This window comes from Delphinapterus leucas, chromosome 18 (assembly GCF_059928025.1).
Source record: "Delphinapterus leucas isolate spDelLeu-1000000601 "Yukka" chromosome 18, BTC_Dleu_Yukka2, whole genome shotgun sequence".
Classification (NCBI taxonomy): Eukaryota; Metazoa; Chordata; class Mammalia; order Artiodactyla; family Monodontidae; genus Delphinapterus; species Delphinapterus leucas.
In genome coordinates, this window is record NC_143146.1 from 4,015,034 (window position 1) to 4,040,159 (window position 25,126).

The window sequence follows — 25,126 nt, forward strand, 5'->3', positions numbered from 1 at the left end:
TCCGCTGCACAGCAGTGGGTTTAAACCCTTTAAGTAGTACTTTTCAGCTTTGTAATGCTGGCAGGTGTTTGGTAATTCTTTAAGAATGAAAAAACTAAATCATGCTGTTGAAGAAGAGAGTTTAATAAGGTGATTAGATTACGTGTCAAAGTGATTCTTGGCAGTAAACGGTCACCAGGATCTGCCAGTCTCCTCTTGAGTCAAAGCAAAGTTCTTTGATGTGTTTTGCTCACATGGTTCCAACGGGCAAAGGTCTCCACCACCTCCTTGAAGACGGCAGCCCATCCTCTGCCTGTCTCCGGGGCACCTGTGCCCTGAGCGTACCCTTGTTTACGTCTATCCCCCCCCCCCCCACAGCATGCGAACTCCAGGAGCACAGAAGTGTTTTGAATGAATGACTTTTATAAATTAGTAGAGGGTTGATTTTCTCAGTGTAATATTTATGGCATGACTCACCAAGTTACTGAAGCCAATTACATTCAGGGCTTGTTTCCAAACAGCGAATTTCTCCCTGTTCAGAGAATGCTCTGCTGTTGATACTTCTTCTCGAAGGGTCTTGCTCAAATACCTGTGAGGGGGAAAAGCACATAGCTTTATGGCTGGGTGTGTGGTCAAACCCCAGTGGTTAAAAGCCACTTCAGCCATATTTGGTCTCCAGGATAATGGAAATCACCTGGACATTGTGTCCCCATGTGTCTATAAGGCTTTGGTCCATAATAGCACATGATGTTTCCGGAAGGAAGAAAAGTTCTTGCTGTACCAGAACGTATTCACACTGTCTTACCTAGTTCTCCCTTGAGCTGCACCCTTTCCCGGAGAAGGTCACAAGTGTTTTGTGTATTTCATATAGAAATTCGGCAGGTTCTATTGTATGCTTTGTAATTAATATTTGTAGTCAGGATTTTAAATTTAGAGCCACTTATTCTTTCTTTTTGTCAATATCTTTTAATTACGAAATGGTTGATGAATGCATTGATTTATTCCTTTCATTCAATAAACGCAAAGGAATCACCTACCAAATACACAATACTAGTAGCTGAGGACAGAAGGATCAGGAAGTCATCCGTGGAGTCTCAAGAGCAAAGATAGTGTATCCGTGGGCAGAGGCAAGAGAAGACACAGCTGTGACACAGCGTGGAAGCAGGATAACAGAGATGAACTTGGCCTGATTTTGAGAGTGTAGGAAGGGGACAAGGAGGAAAGCTAGGGGCGGGGAGGAGGCTTCGGTTCCAAGAGTGACACCTGAGTAAGGTTTTCCCAAGCAAATCCAAGACTCAAGGGTGTCCCTGGAATAATTAGCAACACCTACAAAGGCACAGAGGCTGGAGCACGCGTGATGTACGTGGGGAACTCGCGTAGGTCAGCCAAATCCGAGCCTCTAGCGAGAGGGGCCGTGGGTGATGAGGTCGGACAAGTAGCCAGAGTTGTGTGTATCTTGCAGAAGAGTTTCCATGATGTCTTGGAAGGGATGGGCTGTCCCGAAGTTCTTGAAACAAAGAACAGGTATGAGCAGACTGGAGTTTCAGAAAGAATATTCTCGTAGCCCAGTGAGATTCCCTGGAAAGAGATGAGGCAACTAAAGAAGCCAGTGGACCCAGTGAGAGACCAGCAGGGAAGAGAGGCAGAGGAGATGGAGAGGCAGATGGCTGGGAGGAGGGGCCTGGCTGGTCACAGGGGAGGAGAAAAGAGAGGCGTCAGTAACGCTTTGCAAGATTCCGTCTGGGGAAGCGGGGTGTATGGGGGCCTCATTCATCCAGAGAGGCGTCCCAAGAGGAGGAGTGTGGTTTTGAGAAAGGTTGTATTTTACCATAGTCGTGTTCATTTTGAACAGCTTGCTGAAGTTCAAGCGGTGTTCCAAGAAATAATTGGCTATAAGGATCTGAAATTCAGAAAAGACTAGAAAATAAGGTCTGGAAGTCATCAACATGCAGATGACTAAACCATGGAAGTGGATGAGCTCCCCAGAAAGGAGACGCTAACATTTGAGGGATGAAGAAAGAATTAACAGCAAGGAGACCATAGGAGCGAGGGACAGGATGGTGTGGGCTAGAAGCACACTCCGTCGGTGTGGATGTGGGGTCTGGGAGGACTTCTTTGTCCTTGACCTTGGCTGGGAGGGGTCTAAATGAAACAGCCCCGTGGAATAGGTGGGGACTGCGAGAGACTTCAGGAGCTTATAAGCTGAGGCAGAAGCACACGAAGACTGGAAAAAACTTTAAAAGAAACGGAGAAGGAAGTTGCAGAGGAAGGAAGAGGGTTTGGACTCGGAGCACAGTGGAGGGACACTGCCTTCTCCACATTTGGGTCAGGTGACTAATATGGTCCAATGGCCAGAAGCATCTCAGGGAGTGGAGGAACCACTGCTTGTGGCTTCGGTTTTTTAGGAGAGAAAGTAGTTGAGGTTTAGATGACGAGGCAAAGTGGCCTTGAGGAAGGTCATGAGAATCTAGGACACTGGCTGTGGAGAAGGGACATCACTGCCAAGCAGGGGGACACAGGAGGTTTAGCTGATGCAGCCGAGGACCAAGGGGGAGTTGAGGACCAGCTCCTGGGGGCTTTCTCTTTCCCCAGAGGATGAGTGAGCTGGGGTTTGGGGCCATGGAACAAAAGGTAAAGGTCAAGGGCAACCACACTAGCCAGGGGTTGGGTTAGGATGGTCAGAGCCATCTTGCCTAAAATTCACAAAATTCTAGTGACTAAAACGTCTTAATGACAAGCAGTTCTAATGACTCTTAATTTTTCTTGTTCTCACAGCAGTTTTCCATCCATCTTTTCTTTCCCACTTGTTGATCACAACATAGGTTAGAATTCCATTCAGAGTGGCCACTTGACATCTTGCAAAGAATAATTAGCTCCTGGTAACATTACAAAGTCAAATATGCAAAACACCATGGTTCCTTTTCACATTCTTAAAGTTAATCAATTAACAAGCTCCACCTATGGGGAACTCAAATATTTCTTTAAACCTCAGCATACGGTGGGACTTTACAGCAGCTCTGACCTGCTCCCGTGAAGCGGTGTGAATGTAACAGTAAACTTCTGGGCAGAAGGAGCCACGTGAAGTTAATCTGGGCAATTTAGACGGGGCTATTAGGTCTGTAATGGCTCAGGAGAAACCCAATCAAACTAGGGGATTTTAGAGGGCAGTTGGCCTGATGGCAGGAATGATGCTTTAAGAGTCACTGTATTTTCCTCTGTAATCAGAAAACTTGTTGGTATGAGGGTGATCCAAAAAAACAGACCTCAATGTCTCCTGCGCAAATTTTACATTTCTCCCACTATTCAGTAACGTGTAGGTTGATTTCACTAGAAATATAGGTCTTATCAGCAAAACTGTATCTTAAAGCGGGAAAACTAGTACCAGAAAAAACTAAAAGTTTACTTTCTGGAGATGAAAAGTGCTTGTTTTCCCTCTGAAATAAATCACCTAATAGCGAAACCACACACAGGACAAAGTAACCCTAGAAAAATATGCCTAGTAAAATATTACAGCCAAGAATCTGAGACAGGGGTGAGTTCTATTGGACCCTTTCTGATGACATTTTAAACTTCTATCTTAGTATCTATAAAATGGAGTAAAAACAGGTTAAAAGTGAAGTGAAATCTCCATTTCTAGTTCATGAGGATTTTGTGATAATTAACTAAGGATGTGCTTTCTACATTCAGGTTGCAACGTGCGTGCAGAATTAGAGCACTTCCTGGAAAAAATATATCTTGCATATGTGGGGAGCTTTAGTCAATGTGCTCTGCCATTAACAAATCTCTTAATCAGATAAATAACTAAGCCAAATGAAATAAGGAACATTTTGAGAAGTTATAACACACGCTATTAACAATGTAGAATTGTTTAAACTATAAAATACGCTTGTCTGTTCTGAGATAAAAGGAGTAACCAGATAGAAGAAAAAGTTCATAGCTCTCACTTTTTGATTATTTTCTCCCGTTGTGAATCACTCGAAGGTTTACAGTCACATGTGTATTTCCACGTTTTTAACACTTGAACATTGTTGAGAATGACCGTGGGCCATGGTTTATAGCCATCCCTGTAGGCTAGCCATGCTCCGCTGATGTTTCCCCCCTAACCTCAACAAAGGGGTCGAAACCCACCGAGGTGAACCTGTACAAGTGTTTCATCTGACAGTTTCCAACTATATCACCTATTAATTAATGGTTCCACAATTCCCAGTATTCAAGTCTTAGAACTCAATATTCAATGTCTTTTATATTATGTTTTATGTCTCAAAATCATACACTTATAGCTCAAACAATCTGTTTTTTTTTCTTTATCATCTCCTTTTAACTCATACATAACTCGGAACAGTAACATTTGGCCACGTATAGATAATCTCCCAGTGTCCAGAGCCAGAAACATCAGAGACTTAGCATTTGTGGAACCAAGAATCATTGCTGTTTTGTTTTCAAAAGATCTGACACATCAAGGGAATGCCCCCAGATGTTGTTTCCGCCATGGAGTAGAGGACTGTAACAAACAGGCTGTAGCATGTTAGAAATCATAGATGGATTAATGCAGTTTGATTAATTCTACTCAAAGGGAAAGGTGGTGACAACTGAGAATGTGTCAAACACTCCAATGGATATTTTAGAAGCACGTCCCAGTTAATGGTCACGTGGATCCTGAAAAGCAGAGCTATCATTGTGCCCATTTAAGCTACAAGGGAACTGAAGCTTGTTCAAGATTTCCAAGCCGGGAATTGGCCAAGGGACACACACTCCATCCTGACCCCTCTGGGCCTCTCACCTCAGTCACAAGTCTCCTGCAGAGGGATGGGAGGAGGAAGAAAATTGCATAGCATCACAAGGCATCTTCCTCAAGTTAAAATTTTGCTTACAAATGCAGGGGGAAGGTAAATAACAAGTGGAATTATTATTATACATGGATGTGTTTTAAATAGAATGCAGTTTCATGAGGTTTTAAGATCTCATAGGATATTTTATGATTAAGTTATTCTCTTCTGACTCAATTCTATACTTGCACTACAGGCATGAAACAGAGTAGCTTGTAACCAAGCAGGACCCTATGGGGCCTTCCTGGGACAGACTCCCTTCCACCACCCCGGCATGTCCTCCACCTGCCTCTTGTTCATGGAAAACTTGAGCTTCCTAGGTCTTCCCTGAGTTCCAAAGAATAAACATAATCAGAGAAGTGAGAAAATGCAGAAGCAAAGGAAAAGAGTCAAGTAAGACAAAATAATAATAGTTTAACCATTAAACAAAGTCAAGGACCTTCAGCTTCTCCTCAAGGGCTACAGACGCTATTCTGAGCCACGTTCTTTGAGCTGCTTTGCAGATACGGAAACCCCCCACAAATGGAGAAAATTAACTAGAAAATTGCCGCCCACAAACACACAGACCCCAGACTGGCTGGGACCAGAGGGTTGATGATGTTGACGCCCAATCACCTCACCACCAACCAATCAGAAGAGTGTCCATGAGCCGATCACCCTGCAACCCTCTCTCTCACCTTGTCTTCAAAAACTTTCCCTGAAAGCCAGTGGGGAGTTTGGGTCTTGTGAGCATGAGCTGCCTGGACTCCTTGCTTTGTGCCTGCAGTAAATGTTGCCCTTGCCTTCACCACGACATCGTGGTGTAGACTGGCTTCACTGTGTGTAGGCAAGCGGACGCAACTTTGGTTCGGTAACAAACTCACAACTCAGCAAAGCTTCTGAGAAATGCTTCCGAGCACGTGCTGCGTCTCTGGGCAGGCTCTCTGGCACCATGGGGAGGCCTCCAGGAGAAGCGGGTGGGTGCCTGGTTGAAGCATCTTTGACATTACAATGGAATTTTGCCATAGTTGGTTCAGTCACACTCCTGCAACTTGAGGAACTTACTTAGTAGCTCTAGAAAAGCTTTGTTTGTTTGTTTGCTTTTGACAGGTTCCTCGGGTCTCCCCCCAACTTTTTTTTTTTTTTACAAAACCTGAAGGTGATTTATTTTGAACTAAGTTTATAAATCTCATTTTTAAAGATCACTATGAGAAAAGCACACCTGCACCAAATATACAAATAACTTTGTTTTCACTTACATAAAAAAACAGCAAACCAGACGAATATATATTACAATTGAACAGTGCAAAATTCTACTTGGGCTTTGAATAAGGAAAGGTTTTCACTACAGTTACATTTATTTAAAATAAGTCAGTAACAACAACTGTTGACTTGTGCTATTTCTAGTCAACTGTCCCATTGTTCCAACTTGTTGATTTTCATGACAACAAACAGCATTCCAGGAATACATCTTCTAAGGTGGGTCAAATTTACAGTCAAAATCATGTGTGTGTCTGTGGTATATATGCCTGTGAGTGTGTGATTGAAGGTGTTGGGGGGGGCACGCGTGTGTTGATACTTACGCTTTGCGGCAAAGGAAAACAGATCCTGGAATAAAGTTCTTCTGTGTAGAGGGGCAAATTAAAAATGCTAACTCCCCAGCATAAGGCACCCTTCGGACAACAGGACTGGGAATTATTCAAGGTGGCAGTAATTTGATCTGAATATCACATACAAACAATGACCTTTTGCAAAAAAACAAAATTTCAAGGGCCTGGGTCCCCGTCCAGGCACCCATACCCTCCTCTCTCACAGCCGAGCCGGACATATTAAAACTGCAAATTTGCAATTGGCGGATGAATAAGTCTGGAGATGTAATGCACAGCATAATGACTGCAGTCAACAAGGGCGTACTACAAACATCGAAGTTCTAAGACACTAGATCTTAACAGTTGTTCCCACAAAAAAAGAAATGATAATTATGAGAGGTGATGGAGGTGTTAGCGCTAGAGTGACATCACGTTTCGATATACGAAAGTATCAAACCAACACCTTGTACACCTTAAACCTACACAATGTTATATGTCAATGGTATCTCCAAAATTAACTGATTACTTGAAGAATAAATGAACAAACAAAAACAGCTACCCTGCCTGTGCTCACCAGGCACCCTTGTTAGGCCGACAGGAACTGAACTGACTCTTGTGGGGCTGCATGTGTGCCTAGGACACATGGGGAATGAAGGCTCAAATAGAAATTAAAAAAAAAAAAAAAAAAAAAAGGAAAGAAAAAAAGAAATAAAAAAGCTCACTACCTCAAACCATGTGCCGGGCCCATTCACGGGGTCTGGGCTCACAGACCACAAACAGTATCTGTTGCTGGTGCTTGATCCTCCGCATAAACACAAAAGAACAATGTCCTCCCGACCACGGGCAAAGCTGCCTTCTACTCGGGGAAGTTTAATATGTAAACAGAAACCAGATAAGGCAAAACCAAGCAGTTGGCGTCAACAAAGGCAGCCCTGTTTACTAGTTTATGAAGGAAGATGGTAACCTGCTGCTTCCTGCACCCCGACCCCACCTTTCTCCTCAAAGGAAATTCTTTTCTTTATTGTTTTGAAACTATCTGGAAAGTATTAACTAATTTTAAATCCCCCCTCCATGGAATATGAATAAGATTTCTTATTAACCACAGGTTCAGATCTATAAATCTCCCCCAATGAAAATGTTAATATATTAGCCGCAAACTGTTTTGTTTGGAGAGAGGAAAGCCTGCCAGTGGTCTTCAGGAAAAGAACAGAATCCATTTAATAAATTACGCATTCAGAGCGACTTCGGGTCTTGTGACATTCCCGGAATAGTTTGTCCATATTTTTCTAATCAGTTGGAATATTTCTTCAAAACATCTGGCGGAACAAATTCTAAACTCTTACCATCTTTCCTGGTAAGAGTGCCTCTGTGCTTCGGATGAACTCACTTAGTTCTTGAAAACAAAGATGGAGACATCAGAACAGAGTGGCTGCCTCCCGCCCAAAGGGCCCAGGACACGTGCTAGGGGGCCAACCCCAGGCAGCACCCTGCTCTCAGCCTTGTGACCGGCAGGGGCCCCTCCTGCCAGAGGAAGGGGCGTCTTTTCCTTCTTGCAGAGACACAGAGAACCAGCAGTGATTACATGAGTGAATCAGTGAAACGCGGAGAAAGAGAAGGTTTTGCTCAGAGCAGGTGGCTGGGCCTGGCCTTCATGTACCTGTTTAACTGGCCAAGGCCTGGGGGCTGCATCTGCCGGGTGGAGGAGGGGCACTCTGTATTCCTCCCCGAGTCCAGCTCACCCCAGGCCAGCTCTGGCTCTGTGTGGGAGGAGGGGCAGCAGGTATGTCCATATAAATAGGCCTCGGTCAAGGCTGAACAGGCACAGAAATCCTGCTCAGGGGAAATCTCACCAAAGGGCCTGTGTATAAGATCACATCCATGGCACCGTGATGAGGGATAAACCCAAAGGTAACCCTGTGTCCTAAATACTGAGCGAGGTAGACACCTGCACCGAAACGTCTGTAATCTGTAAATGTTCCAGAAGATGACATTCCCACACGTGACCATTTAGGGACAGTTACTACGGATGCATGGTTTCCAGCTTCTCCTGGGACCCGCCGCGGACTCGCATGGGTGTTCGTGCAGCACTATGTGAAAACTCCATGCTGCGTGTAACCTACCAACATATCAAGTAAGCTTTTCCAAGCTGGCAGGTCTAAAGGCAATTTTCATTTCCTCTCAGGGAATTACATCTATTACCCGCCCTATTCTGCCCTCCTTCCTTCCAGTCTCACTGGTCAGGATAACCGCCATGTCCAAATCCTCCTTCCTCCCTTGCTGGGTGGAAACCTGACTACCGGGGTTGACGTTCCATTCACAGTGAATCTGACAGACGCACCTTCCTCCAGGATCCCCACAGCCTCCAGCATCTGGAGATCAGCTCAGCTCACCTCCCCCCACCCCCCAGGGTTGGTGGGAGGCGGCTGCAAGGTCTCCATTCCCACCCATTCTAATCATCACCCAAGCACTGCAGGAGCCTCTGTCTCCAATCTTTCGTCCAATCCACTTTCCTCCATGCAGTCAAGGTGGAAATTTAGTGAACTCTCTTCCCAAATCAAAATGCGTAAATGGCTTCCAGTTGCCTTTGCAATACTAACTCCCTAGCCAGGCTTGCTGGGCGCCACATCATGGGATCCATGCCCTTCTCCAGCTGCCGGTCTTGACAAAGTCACCCTCGTTCCCTCTGAGCTCTCGCCGCACAGAACTTCCTTCCCTCCTTCGTACAGACCCCGCTCTCATCCACCTCTGTGTCCTCACTCACCCTGTGCTCCTCACTCGGAACATAATCCACAAACATAATCCTGTTTTTCTTCACATGCCACTGGCTCTGGGGAGTCTTGGAGGCTGGATGTCCTTCCTATGAGCTCTGCAAAACCCTGCACCTCCTTCACAGCAGTGCTTCATCAGACCCTGTTAAAACTGCCCAGATCGGTATTCCCACTAAAAAGGCAAGGCCGGTCTTCACATCCCACCCATAGGGAGCAGGCCGAGTAGCCGTCCGTCTGGATTGGAGAGAATGAGTGTACACGTGGGCTCTCCATCAGATCGATCTTCCCGAAGTTTACTTACTGCCATCATGTCAACTCTCTACTTATACGTATTTCACCTGCATAATAAATCCTACTTGTTTTCCACAACTCCCCGTAACACAGCTCTACCCCATCAGACTATGCTTATTCTGTTGCACTTTCTGTGCTGCACCTTTCTCTCCCACTGCAGCTGGCCACCATATAACTTGACACTGACCCACCACCTGTGCTTTGGCACTACCCACCAGGATTCTCTTCCTGCCAGACCCCTGTGCCAAGGCCAGACCAGGCCACACACCTGAAACAAAACCCTCTCTGTTTTAGCCATACTCTCTGCCTTGTTTATGTGTCAACCTGGCGGGGCCACAGGGTGTCCACATATTTTATTATTATTTATCATTATTATTCTGGGTGTGTCTGGAACGGTGTTGCTGGATGAAATTAACACTTGAATTGCTGACCTGAGTAAAGCAGACTGCTCTCTACTTTGATAGGGCTCATCCAGTCGGAGCAAGAAGGCTGACCTTCCACAAGTAAGAGGGGACCCCTCGCCTGACTGTCTGAAGCCAGGACGTTGTCTCTTCCTGTTTACAGACTCGAACTGAAACGTCAGCTCTTCCTGGGTCTTGAGCCTGACTGCTTCTGGATTGGAACTTATACCATCAGCTCTGCTGGGGCTCCAGCTCACCCACTGCAGCTTTTGGGACTTCTCAGCCTCCATAATTGTGGGAAATCAATTAGATACACACACACGTATATATATGTATGTCTATATAAACACACACACACACACACACACATACATATATACACACATAGAGATTTGTTCTTCCCCACTTATTCACACATTCACACACTTAAATATTTAATAGTTCTCATTTAACATATACAACTTAAATGTCAATAATTTGACTCTTTTTCGATAGAGAGCATGTCAACCACGTTCCTGATATAGATTCTTTCTTTTTTAAAAAAAAATAGATTAGTTATTTATTTTCGGCTGCATTGGGTCTTTGTCGCTGTGCGCAGGCTTTCTCTAGTTGCGGCGAGCAGGGGCTACTCTTCGTTGCGGTGCGCGGGCTTCTCGTTGCGGTGGCTTCTCTTGCTGAGGAGCACGGGCTCTAGGCTCACAGGCTTCAGTAGTTGTGGCCCACGGGCTCAGCAGTTGTGGCTCGCAGGCTCTAGAGCGCAGGCTCAGTAGTTGTGGCGCAAGGGCTTGGTTGCTCGTGGCATGTGGGATCTTCCCTGACCAGGGCTTGAACCCGTGTCCCCTGCATTGGCAGGTGGATTCTTAACCACTGCGCCACCAGGGACGTCCCCTGATATACATTCTTATAAAACCTAAATCAGTACTGATTGTGTGGTCGTTTTCATATAAACCTGAACGTTTCCATACGTGTCTCCACATTTTCAGATACCCATAGCTGGTTCTGCTTATACCTGGTAGGTTCCCAACATGCCTGAGAGGAACCATAGGTAGTTGGTTGATAAGTCAGTAGTGAACACAAACTTTACTCTTTTTCTTTGACCAAAGGTTGGCAAAAGTAAGAGAAAAGTCGATGCTATGAAATTCAATCATTGTTTTGCCAAAATAAAACCAAAACAAGCAAAACCCCAGAAATACTACAATGAGGAATTTCTTTGGGAAATGTTCTAGTGAAAAAAAGGCTTAGTATAAGAAATAAACATGCAAATATGTGACCAGAGGTGATAAACCTGCCTTAAATTCTTTAAGGAGTGGCAGGAGGGAAGTATGAGAAAAAGGAGGGGAGGGGAGGAGTGAGGAAATAGTAAAACATTTCTAAAGAGAAAAATAAATTGTTCACTTAATTAGTTTGATGGCCTTTCTGGATAATGTAATTAGACAAATAGCAAACTTAACCTTTCTGGAAAAAACTGCATGTCCACAAGCATGAAGGGAGACACATCCCATGTACAAAAGCTCACAGCCCTGGCATCACGATAGCATCCAAAGATTATGCTAGAATGTCTCTGTCATATTAGTAAGAAACACCAGCATCTCCATTTTAGCAAACTGGGATTTTTTAAAAGAAGTTAAAATGAGTAAAATAAAAATATACTACATCCATAATTTTAAAAAGATTTTTAAAATAAAATTCAGGAAAATGTCAACCACAATACCTTATTAAAATGCAGGTAATATCTAGTAAAGTAATCCTGTCCAAGGCTAAGTATGCAACTAGATGATTTCAGAAATGGAATATTAGAACTGGTTATTTCAGGAGAGATTCATAAATTAAATTAAACTAAATATCCCAATTTTTTGATAAATATCAATTCTCATTGAAAAGCCAAATAAAATTGATTGTTAGCACACACAAAAATACTCCTTTACTCATAATTGACCCTGATGACGTCAAGAAAAAAGGGATGGAAAATGTGGCTTCTGCTCCAAGACCTACTATTCTATTGTACCTCTTTTTGCTATTTTTGAATATTTTCTAGAAAAATATGTCTGTTGGACCTGTCCTTGTGATTATAAATGTGCTACATATTTTTGATAAAATTATATATTATATAAAAATATAGTTCACATATAATACTACAACACAGAATTTTAGAAATCAGAGCCAAGATAATCTAAAGGAAAAATGACTGGAATTAAGCCACTCGCACTCAAAGTGAGCTCTTTGCTGATTCTCAGTTCCCGTTCTAAACTTCTCTGAACTACGCCAATATTTCCACCTGTATGCTAAATCTGAACTTCTTATTAATAAAAACAAAACACTATTCATGAAGTAACTGAGTTCAAATAAGCGTTCAGATAAGTCCAAATAAGTGACCCCTATGAGCTCACCAGTGTTGCACTGTGCTTTTAGGTCAAAATCCTTCTGCAAATAAAAAGAACACGTACAGAAAAGGCCCAGGCATGTTGCCTGTCATTTGATCGTTACATTTACAAATTAACGGAAAGTCAAAAGTTCTGAAAACATTATTGTTGAAGGTCAGAATCATGTGCTCCACATGTAACAGTCTAATTGTGAGATGATAATATGAGAAATCCAAAAAGTTACACAAGAATATTAAAAAGCAACCAGTTACATAGAAAGGTATAGAATCAGTTAAAACAATGTTCAAAACTAGCTTTTCCAAAGATGGATTCTGGAATCTTCAAGACCAGCAGTCATGACTATTTTGGTCTTAACATGTTCATCCTTCCGGTGGAATAATTAACATTCTGTTTTAATTTTTCCCTCCAGTACTGAGGAAATGAAATGGTATAGTGACCTACCAGAAATCAGGTCCCTCTTTCACTATTACTACTACTATTACTGTTTTGTCATTCTTTATAGAAATAAATTTAGAGTTTTCTAAACCAATTCCACTCTTGAAAATGTTAATAAGTAACATTTTAAGGAGAAATATGATGAAGCTCAGATGCATCTTCACTGTCCAATTTATTTTCAATTTTCAAATGTACAAAACCGTACACTTCCTTAGAAATGAACTGAAATGGATATTTGGTACTGTGGATTATTTAAACATGATAGAAATCCCTCTGATAGCTTCTTTCTGCCCGATCTGCTGCTTCTAATAACTTTAGTGTTTATATTTCAGGTATTAAATACTTCAAAGAGTTAACCCTAAATCTTAAATTTTATGAAAATAAAAGCTTCTAAAATTAAGAAGATTAAAATCAGTAGCTGTTCACTTCTCATTTGTTAGAAGACATACAACTTAAAATTGGGGGGGGCGGGGCAAGAATTAAATTACACAAATTAACTAATAAAAGTTAAAAACCGCAGTTGTCATGATTTTTAAAAATGAGAGGGATCATGGCCGATTTCCCCGATGTGATGAATTTCAGAACGTTTTATTTGTTAATGAGGTAGGATGGCCTCTTTCTCACTTTCTCACTTTCTTTCTTTTTTCAGCTCCTCTCCCAGAATGATGTTCCTGTCCTAAGCACCGTGGTAACAGAGGAGAAAGAAGTCCAAAGGAGGCACAGCACAAAGAAGAAAACATCTAGTCGTATGTTTTATCTCTTCTGTGCTTTGTTTTTATTCCTCTGGCTTTGAACCTTAATCAGCGGATTTTGCTAACAGCTCTAAATTTCCTTGTCACTTCCCACTGATCTCCCTTTTCAGATAAGAAATCTCTTCCTGCTGAAACTGAAAATCTTCCACTAAATGGAATCAATCACACGTTATCAGCCAAAGAGAAATCAAGATCCATTTGGAAAGGTCAGATACGGCAGGACGTTTAAAATGTTGATGACACTACATTAAACAACTGTACTGCATCTATATGATGATCTAGATCAGGAAATTGCTCTAAGGTTTAATGATATGTTACTATTTTGCATTTCAGCAACCACTGTATATTATGATGTGATCCCAGTAAATAATATTCTTGTAGTTACAGCAGAAATTTAAAGGCAACATTTTATCAACCATAATTTAATTTGCCCAGCGTCCGATGCTAAAAATACAGTGTTTATGTTTGGACAACAGGTACTCATAAAAATGTTTTTATACTTTTCCTTCTGGGGGGCCAAAATATTCATTTCTGTCACTGGATGAACATTCTTATCATCACAGCAAATACGCTGAGTTTCGTTCAGGCATCAATTTATTCACTGTATCTTCAGATGTTTAATTTAATATGAGTCACACTTTCTTACTGGGGCCACAGGCCTGAATAAAGCAGGTTTCCTACACCCTCATTCCTCACTAATAGAGAAGGTTTCAAACAAAAATTTAGATGATCAAAATTGCTCTGTTAGAGATAACCCTGTTGCTGTAGGTCTAGGCTCCTTTGGTGACTCAGAGAAGATTTATAAAGACAGACTGGAACAAATTATATGCTCGTGAGAGACAGAGCCCATGTTTTTGTTATTATCCACTGCTAAGTTAAGATAGTAAGGCTTTAGCCAAGTAAATGAAAATACTGAGTGTGTACATGTGTCAAGGATTGCAATGACTGGGATTCAAAGACGGAAGAGACCAAGTTTATGTCCAGGAACATTACACAGTCAGCAGGGGAGACAGAAGCACACAGATAAAACTGTAGCAGTGTAGCGATACGTTACGTCATACAGAACACTAACATATAGAATAGCAATGATTACTTACTAAGTCTGGAAGGCGAACCGGTGTTTGAAGAGGTGAACATTGTGGTGTTTTGAATCCTGAAATGCTCCTGCATGTTTCAATCCACCATCGGCTGGATCAGAAACACTCAATGAGCATTTCAATTAATAACGCAGTCAAATGTTAACGATTCTGTAAATGCACTTACTCTCTCAGCATATTGTCTAAGAGGATTTATAATCTTGGGGATTCTTCAAACATTAAAAAAAAAATCCCTTGTTTAAGGGAAGCGAACTTAGAAGTAACGCGGATACTTAGAGGAAATGTGCTTGTAATAGTAATTTTATTATGCAAGACAAAGAAAAATAGTCAAAAATAGAGTTACTATTTGAAACAATGAGAGGATTTAAAAGAACCAATCTCCAATCAAAGAAGAAATTCATGAAATGCAGACCTGTTGGCCTCGCTGGTATTCTTTGGAAGCTAGGAATTGATTATACTACAAACTCAAAACACGGTCTATTTATGCCAATTAGGCCACAAAATAGATTATTCTATGTATGCATAATTAAACTGACTTCTAGATATTAAGGCAAGTTCAAAGTTAATTACACAAAATTAATTTGATTTGAGACAAGGAGGAAGATGTGTTTGTAGTACCCAAAGCAGTAAGACAGGATATGCTAATTTTGAATTAATTTGAACTTTCACTGCTGCGGTGAGCTTTCCATAGCAGTGCCTACAAGAAAGGGCATTTCTCTCAATTGAATCAATGTCTGGGGAACATTCTTTAAGAAAATAAAAGGGCAAATGCGTATGCTTGTCCGTTTTGTGGCTACTTCATGCATCTTTGCAGCTCACTCTTTCCAAAGTGATCCTCTCACACGGAGTAGATTCCTTCTCTCCAGATGCTTTCCAAAGAGGGAGGGGGCAGGGGCTCACTGTCTGTCCATCTTCAGGTTCTGTCTCCTGCCACTGACCTCTGAGGACCTCTCCATTCTGGCTGCTTCTTACTTGAATTGGGTTCAGTCCTGCAGATTCCACCAGAACCATTCCTGCATCAGGCACCAGCGGCCAGTCCTCCGGGGAAGCTGTGTGTGTGCCGAGCATCTCCAGCCGCGGCTTCTACCGAGGACCCAGGACAGAGTCCCCATCACAGACAACCGGGAGGGGGCTTGTGTTTAGTAGAACATACAGCAAGTAATCCTTCTTGTGAGAAATAAGTAAAAACGGTCTTCTGTGCAACCTACATCAAAATAGTTGAGTTTTATTTCATTCTTAAAGGATCCACTGTGAAGAACAGCTCGATGTGATAGCAGATTTATATCCGATAGACCCCATTCACTTTAATACTTCAATCACGTGTGTCCTCTGCTGTTTTGAGTGTTCAGGGTCTCTTTTTATTACTAATGCATTTTGCAAAGGTTATCAGCAAGCAGCAGGTTCATGGTGAGGGTTTACAGGTACAACACGTGGGCGATTTTACCAAGCTAATGCATTTGATGTAAGAGATGATTGAGAAATAAGATAAGTCGTCACTGCATGATGTTCTGTTTACCATGAAATACTTAAACAGGTGAGAGTGTGCAGTATCCCAAGGGCAAGCTCTTCTATACCTGGACACCACACACACACACACGTCATATTATACATGACCCAACCGGTCGTCAACAATAGCATAGCGTCACCATGTATCATGCCTCCTATTGATATTGATGTTTTGAGTACTTTATTTCCTATAAAAGTGTTAGAGGAATCTGTCTAAAAGCTAAAGCTCTGGACTAGCTAGCTCTAACAATACTCCCAAAATAAGTACAGAAGTGTTTAGGATTTGTCACAATATTTAGCTATAATCAAATTTAGTAATATCCACTTCCTGGGTGAATGTAAAGATGCTTCCAATCACACACACACATCTCGACATGATCTATTCTACATATATAGATAGCTCACATATCTTAAAATAACCTAAAACCACTGTTCACTCTGGATCTATAGTGAAGAAAAAGAGTCTCTTCATTTCTCCAAAACAGAAATATATCACTAGGGAAGTGCACTTCTGGGACGGTGTGGACCAGATAAACTGCACACATGAGAGTAAAGGAGCAGTCCCTGGGTTGCCCAGAGGCAACCGTGACCTGAACCTTAGGGTTTACAGGAACTTTGGTTTATTCTATTAACCAAGGGGCTAAGGTCCACACAGGAAGGAGAACATGGTTTTGGCCCTATAAAGTACATAAAGCTAGACAATCAAAAGGCTTATGGAAGAGATACCTGCCCCACAGACACAGACAGGCAACTCACTGGGGAAACTCACTGGGGTGGATTCTGGGAGGCAAAAGTTATACCCACAGACAGCCCTTTCTTGGTTTTAGAGGTTTAAACTCAGACTGCATGTGTGTCCTTAGGACATTTTAACTAAAGAATTAGCATAAAAATGGTCCCAGGTGGGTAACACTCCCTGAGCATCTGACCAAAGGGAGAGAAACTCTCTAGAGGGTAACCCTTGACTCAGGCCACGCAGGACTCTCCCAGCCTGGCCACCAAGGGGCAGCAACTCACACCCCGAAGGACAAACACCAGGAGAAATAACGTTCCCTGAGCAGCTGTCATCAGACGTAATAGCAAGAGTAGAAGCCTGAGAGCTCCAGATAATACAATGACTGGTTACAGACGGTATAACAAATATGTTTAAAACAAATTAAAGAACTGAAAATACAATACGAGAAAAGAACAAGAAACCATATTTAAGAAAAATCAGATTTGATTTGAAAGAACAAAGTAGAACTCTTAGAAATGGGAAAAAAAAGTCACTGAAATTAAAATGCAAAGTACGCATTGAACATCAGATTAACAGCTGCTCCAAACAGAGAAGTAAACTATCAGAAAGCACTGCAGAAATTACCCAGAATGAAGCACAGAGAGATACAGAGATAGAGAATATGAAAGAAGTTAGAGGAGGAGAGAGAAAATGAAAAGGAACAGCATGCATCCAACAGGAGTTCCAGAGGGAAAAGGGAACATTCACAGAGATGATGGCCGAGAATTTTTCATACTTGGCAAAATACATGCCTCTGATGATTTGCAAATCGAAGTCTCAAGCAGAATAAACAAAAAATTTACATCTAGAGTCACTGCTGTAAAATTAGAAATCTATACACACACGCGCACACATAACAATGTTTATTTATACATCCATTTAATCGCACACCTATTCTGTGCCAATGATGTTGCCTGGATCTAGAGGCATTAAGTTGATTAAGTCATGGTCTCAAGTCTTATCTGCTTCTTAAGGAAAGACAGCGATGTAAGCACACAATATGTAACCATGATGAGGTCCAGAGTAGAGATAAGCACAGAACGTGGAGAGACTACCTGTGACCACGAAGGACAAAGGAAGGAGTCAGGAAAGCGCCAAAGGACAGAGGTACTCGAGATGAATGTTTAGAATGAGTGTTTTCCAGGTGCAGGAGGAGAACCCAGGCAGAAGGAAGAGTGTCAAGGCTTTCATTCATCCACTCATTTACCCACTCATTCATTGATTCATCCACTCATTCATTGATTTATCCACTCATTCATTCATTCACTCATTTACCCACTCATTCACTCATTCATCAATTCATCCACTCATTCATTCATTCACTCATTTACCCACACATTCATTCATTCACTCACTCATTCTTTCATACACTCATTCATTCATTCACTCATCCATTGATTCATTCACTCATTCACCCACTCATTCATTCCCTCGTTCCCTCATTCATCCACTGAACACGTTTGGCCAGATTCTTGCTGCGGGAGGACGGAACGCTTCATGGGAACGGGGAGGAGATTAGCGTGGCCAGGAACAGATGGAGATATGCATAAATAATTCTTAGGCAGACTAGAATGCTTGAGAGCAATGGTTTTAGAATTTTTTTCCATCATGAAAACTTTGAATACTAATCTTAAGGGATTCCAATATATAAAACAGGTAAAACAGAGATGCTCAGTTAAAAGAGGAGGTGTGTATTTAAGTGTGCATGGGTGTAAGTGTGTGTGTGTGTTCACAGTTGGAGCCCTATGATTCCGAAGTCCCTGTTCTCATGACTGCATTTTATGAGTGAATGTCTCTATTAGGTCATTCTTATTCACAGAGATTTTATACTTCAGCAGCATTCTTTTAAAAGGACTACTGCTCATCTATTTTATCTAAGTGGTTACGGCTGGTACATATGTGATCTTTTTATTTTTGCATATGTTTGTTTTGTAACTCAAAACATTACTGAAATATATTATTAGAGAAAATACTCTGCCACTGATTTACTGGATTTTCTAGGTGAGCTTTCATTTTACTCATAATGGTAATTTTGTCTTATCCTTGATAATGTTTATTCCTCTTAATTTTCTTCTCTGATCACAACGATTACAACTTTAGGATCAATGCTAAAAAGAATCTGGATTTATTTCACAACTAAATATGATGTCTTGAGATAAATAATTTTTTTCATGTGAAAGACTCCTTTTATTTCTAATTTAAAAAAAGATTTGGGAGTTGAATGTTTTTGTCTTTTGGCACCTACTGAAACGGTCAATTGATTTTTCCCTTTTTACTTATTGATGTGATGTATGGTACTAATAATTAAATTTCTTAATATTGATCACTGAGTAGCTTCTAATGGATTGCTAGATTCTATTTGCTAATATTTTATTTATGCCTGTATATCTACAAGTCAGATAATTTCTATTTGTTTCTTTAATCGGTAGTTCTTTTGATATGTTGATATCATAGATATTCTGGATTTAAATTTCTTTTTAAAATTTTGACACTGATAAAAGTTTTAAAAGTGGAACATACAGAGAGCCAATGGATCGTTCTTCAACGATGTGAAAATAGCAACACTGTGACATATTTAGTTCAAATCTTTGTTTTTTACCAATAAATTTCACAGATAAAGTTAACATCCCCATCTGTCCATTTCACCCTTCCTTATCAGAGGAAATCAGTATGATCAACTTTGTGTCTATCTTTTCAGTGTATTTTTTTAAAATTAAATTATAGGGTCTTCCCTGGTGACACAGTGGTTGAGAGTCCGCCTGCCGATGCAGGGGACACGGGTTCGTGCCCCGGTCCGGGAAGATCCCACATGCCGCGGAGCAGCTGGGCCCGTGAGCCATGGCCACTGGGCCTGCGCGTCCGGAGCCTGTGCTCCGCAACGGGAGAGGCCACAGCAGTGAGAGGCCCACGTACCACAAAAAAAAAAAAAAAAAAAATTAAATTATACATGTATGTATCTATAAAATATGTAATATTATTGTATTTAAAATTATATAAATATTATTTATATGTATCATTCAGCAAATTGCTTTAACTCAACTTTAGATTTATAAGATCTATTCTTACATACAGTTTAGGTTCATTTATTTACATTATTTTAAAATACTCTACCATGACCACCGCCTGATTAATTTATTCATTTCCTCAGATACCATCATTTCTTTTCTTTTCTACTTGTGTATTTGCATCTTTGAAAAGTGTGCCAGTGAAGACCCATGTCCATGTTTTTTATGCACATGTGTGGGTTTCCCTATGCAGAGTTTTTCCACCTCGGGGCTGCTGAGCTCTGCGGTCTGATGACCCTCTGCTGTGTGGCCATCCTGGGGAAGGCGGGGCCGTTCTGCAGCTCCCTCTGCCTCTGCTCACGAGGTGCCAGAAGCACCCCCTCCCCAGGCTGTCACAGCCAAAGATGTGTCCAGATATTGCCAAGAGCGGCCTGTGGAGTAACACCCACCTGCCTCTGTATGTTATACACGTGTCCAACTTGACCAAACACCGTTCTTCGACGTGGCTGTACCAACCTAAACTCTCATCGGGAGCGTGTCAGAATGCCTCACCCTTTGTATTATCTGATTTTTCTTACTGCTGCAAATATTTTCATTGTGAAATGGTACCTAATTATTCGTTCAGTTTCCATTTCCTCGACTACTCGTGAGAATGTGCATCTTTTCATGTGAGCATTGGAACTCTGGGCTTCTCTTCAATCGCTCATTTCTGCAGTGGTTTAAAAAGTGTGTTTGCTCTCCGAAGGTCTGGAAGAGCTCGCCTAGGAGCCTCCTGGGCATGGCTTCTTTCTGGGATGGAAACCAGCTAGATTCCTTCTATGGTTCTCATCTCATTGGATTTTTCATTTCTTTTAGAGTCAATGTCAAAGGATTCTTATTTATTTAGTGTCACTCTCTCCGTGGTTATACCCTTTATTTCTATTACCAATGATCAATATTTAGTTTTCTAGTGACCTTTTGTTTGTTTGCTTTTACTTCTGTATTTTGTTTCTAATTTTATTACACTGTAGACAGACTATAAACCCTGGACAATTTTGGAATTTGGGAATTTATTAAACTTTATGGCCTAAGATGTGCTCAATTTTTTAGTAAGTATACTATAAATGCCTGAAATATAGTGTTTCCATGAAAAGCGCAGACTTTGGTATAAGCTTTCATGTGCTTACCTGATACATCTCTGCTCGTCATTTTACTTTAGGTCATTTCAGTTCAAAAGTACAGCTTCAGGCTCTATGAATTTTCATTTTACAGAACTGCTGTTTGTGTGGTCCCTCACATAACCTATGTAAGCTGTCCACATACACTCCTTTTACCTAACAAACTATACTCCATTCTCCTTTCAATTGTTTGCATGTTTAGTTCTTTACATGTATCATGCCATTCTTTTCTTATATGTTAACATCAATGCAACATGATTTTCTAGATGAGTGCCACATTGCTGCTCAAATATAAAGCATGAGAAATTAGGTATATTCGTAATCATATTACTACATATAATTATATGTAATATTTTGTATAAGATTTACCTAGAACATGATGGATACAGTGTAATCTCACGTAATTGTTAACAACAACTACCTTAACGCATTTACTGATGGGAGGTGTGAGGACGTGTCTGGCACTTGGATGGGCCACCTTGCCCATCATCCCACCCTTCCTCGCCTCCAGGCTGGTCCCCTGCTCTCCTCACTTCTTTCCCTGAAGGCCTCAGGAATCCATCCTAGCTTCCTCTCTTGTTCAAGTTTCTCCCATCCCTCTTTCCTGGGCATCCTCCCTGGAAGGCTGGGGAGAGGAGGAAACTCAAAAGGCGAGCACGGGCCTTTTGAGTGTCGCCTTCAACCTTGGGCTGAGCAGAGATGGGCTGGGGGATTCCTAACACAAGAGAAAGTTCTAGAAATCTCACTGAGGGGCTTCCTGGGCAATGCCTGGCACTCTACTGAAGATGTGCCTGGTGGAAAGGACGGTGGCAGTCAGAGACAGCTCAGCGTGGAGTGCAGTCGTCCTCTGGGTCTGAAGGTCATCCTGGCTTCTGACTTTCCAGAGTTCAGGTCCCTCTGAGTTTTGTTGATTTCCTTATCACTGAGAAGGCAGGAAAGGCCGCCTTGTGGGGTGTGTGAGAACTCAGGTAGCCTTGAATTTCCGTGATGTGGTCAACCCTTTCCTGCCCTGGCACCAGGGAAATATTAAGTCCATTTGTTTCATTTGATTCCACACAGCAGAATACTCGCCCTGCCCGGTTTGACCTCATCTTCAAAGAAAATTTTTGAAATTTCAAAAGTCTTGTAAAGTATAAATACATTTCCAGATCAGAAGGGCCTATTTGTGAGTCCATTTCACAAGCTGGACTTTTATTTAGGCGTCATCAGGGACCTCTGGACGGCCGGCACCTGCAGAGCCCTGATTCACCCAAGACTATGGATCTCCTTAGGGCACATTCGAATCCCGGGGACGAGTCTCAATGCCCAGGCCATGCCCCAGGCCAATAACATCAGAATCTCCAGGAAGGGTCGAGCACAGGTAGGTTCGACATTCCCCAAGGGATGCGGGAAGTCACTCATTGAGGAAGATCAGTCTCGCTGTTGTGTAGAGGAGGGCATAAGAGAGAGAGATGCTCAAGTATAAATACAATGCATCATTTGCTACTTCCTCATGTAGGAAAATCACTGCTATTTGGGCAAGACACTCATTTTCTCTAAGTGTCCTTGGCTTCTGTTATTTCTGCATCTGGGACCTTCTCTATCTGGGGAACGCCTGCTCCTCCAATCACTAGGGCATCATGCTGTCCAGATGATGGTTGAGGTCCACAGCTGAATCTCACTTGTCATATCACAGGATAAAGTCCACCTACATCTGGTTGTGGTTCTTTTTCACAGGAGGACCCTGGAAATTCAGTCACTGGTTACCTTACATCTTGGTATTCTTAGCCTCCAACACAGTGCCTGTAACCTGGACAGAGCTACAATCTGAAATAAATTATTTCTCTAATATATTTTTTTCTTCCAGTTTTCTCAATAAAACTATAATTGACATACAACACTATAAATTTAAGGTGTACAGTACAATGATTTGATTTACATACATCATAAGGGATTATCACCATAAGTGGAGTGAAGCTCCATCTCGTCAACTAAAAAATTAAAGAAATAGAAAAAAATGTTTTCTTGTGATGAGAGCTCTTAGGATTTACTCTCTGAACTTTATATATAAAAAGAGCAGTGTGAATTATACTCATCCTGATGTACATTAGATCCCTAGCTCTTATTCATCTTTTAAGTGGAAGCTTGTACCTTTCGACCACCTTCATCTAATTCCCCTTCCCCCAAACCCTCACCTCTGTAAACATATATCTGATCTCTTTTTCTTTGAGTTTGTTTGTTTTTGAAGTATAACTGACCTTCAACACTATGTTAGTTCCTGTTACACACCACAGTGATTCGATATTTCTATACATTTCAAACTGATCACCATGAGAAGTCTAGCTGTGATCTGTCACCGTACAAAGATGTTACATAGTTATTGACTATAATCCCCACGTCGCACGTGCCGTGACTCATTTATTTTGCATCTGGAAGCTTGTACCTCTTAATCTCCCTCACCCATGTCTAAATGTTTTTGGCACCAGAAATTCAAAAGGTGTCCTGATTATGAACTGGATACAGTCCAGAGCATCTGTCAATGTGAAGGGCGTGTTCTCTAGGTGAGGAAAGAGCCTGTCTGGGATAAGCCCACCTGGGAGCCTTCGTCTGTGGTCTTGCTCCTATTTCTCTCCAGAAACCGCACTAGGAAACACCAGTCCTGTTTCTCTTCTTGTGGCCCTTGGTCTCTAGGGGCTGCTCTGTACTGCTCTCCCGTCTCCATGGACATTTAGACTCAGCCGGCACCTCTGCTTCTCTTTCTAGTGGCACTGTGTCCACCTCTCCGTCCTCAGCCCCCACTTCTCACTCTCCCCTCAGCCCGGCCACGAGGCCTCCGCAGCTGCTCCCGGAGACATGTGCCTCCCGGGGACAAGGGGGCAGAGGCTGGGCTGGAGGCCCGATGGGTGAAGCCAAGAGACTGCAGTCCATTCCCTCCTCCAGGGAAAAACGCTAGGAGGTCTTAAGGGGTGTGGGCAGGACGAGATCTGACTGCTGCTTCCGAAAGAGAGTGGGGCAGGGATGGTAACGGGGCCAGTCAGTTTTGGGAAGACTTGAAGAATGTCAGGTGAGAAAGGATGACAGCCAAGCCCAGGGCGGTAGCAGGAACACGGGGAAAGGAGGGACAGCCAACAGGGCCACTGGTGAGACTGGAGGAAGCCACGATGGGGGGTCAATCCCACCCACTCACAGCTCCTTCGATTCAACTCACGTGCTACAAACCCTCAGGACACCTCGCACATCTCAGCAGGGGCGTCCAACGGGGCGGATGGACGAGCCAGCATCCTATCCAAATGAACTTTTCTCTCTATAAACAGAGACTACTGGGTATATTTAAACACAGGTTTTGACTCTATGGCCCTAAACTGATGGTGAAGGCAGCAGAAACCCTTTGCTTCCTCCAAGGCTCTCTAAGGAAGTTGCATGCAGCCAAAAGAGTTCAAACTGCAAAAGAGACAGCCGTGTCAGAACAGATACAAAGTCTGAAAATAAACACCCTCAGGATGAGTGCTGGAAAGCCCCAGGTTACGGTAAATAGTAACCCAAATGAGGAAAGCCATGACATCATTTTGAAAACCTTCTTTATCTTGAGCGCAAGCAATAACTGGGGGGATAAGACATTCTCAGTGACTTTAGTTAAACAGATACTTTCATATGTGCCACAGTTAACAAGGACTTACTCAGAGCCTATTCTGTGTCAAGAGCAATTCCAGCCACTTTCAACTGGTCAATGGCTCAGACGAACACCTACACCCTCATGGCGTGTAAATTCCCGTGGGGGCAGACGAGGTGCGGGGGGTACCCTGAACGAGGCAATCCTGGCGTGTGTTAAGGTGCTGAGTTCTATGGAGGGAAGCGCGCAGAGCACGAAAAGGGCTTGGGGGTGCCGGGCTCGCTGGGAAGGGGAGATGTGAGCCAAGCCTTGAAGACGTAAGGAGGCAGCCAAGGTGGAGTCTGGAGGAAGAGCATTCTGGGAAGGGGGGCCAGCGGGAGCAAAGCTGGGTGGGAAGGCTCAAAGCGGGACATGGAGGCCACGGTGTGGCCAGGCAGGGAGCCACGGGGAGACCAGGGAGGTCAGTGCCAAGGGACCAGATCACAGAGCCACGGGGAGACCAGGGAGGTCAGTGCCGAGGGACCAGATCGCAGAGCCTCGGGGAGACCAGGGAGGTCAGTGCCGAGGGACCAGATCACAGAGCCACGGGGAGACCAGGG

The 25,126-nt window shown here is 42.6% G+C and overlaps 1 protein-coding gene across 1 annotated transcript in view; it reads right to left on the bottom strand.

Moving 5' to 3' along the window:
- Positions 1–25,126, bottom strand: part of MYO16 (myosin XVI) — a 401,807-nt gene that overhangs the window by 198,622 nt on the left and 178,059 nt on the right. The window contains exon 16 of the mRNA XM_022576783.3: positions 457–568. Coding sequence (XP_022432491.1) covers positions 457–568 — 112 coding nt within the window. The remainder of the gene's footprint in view (positions 1–456; positions 569–25,126) is intronic.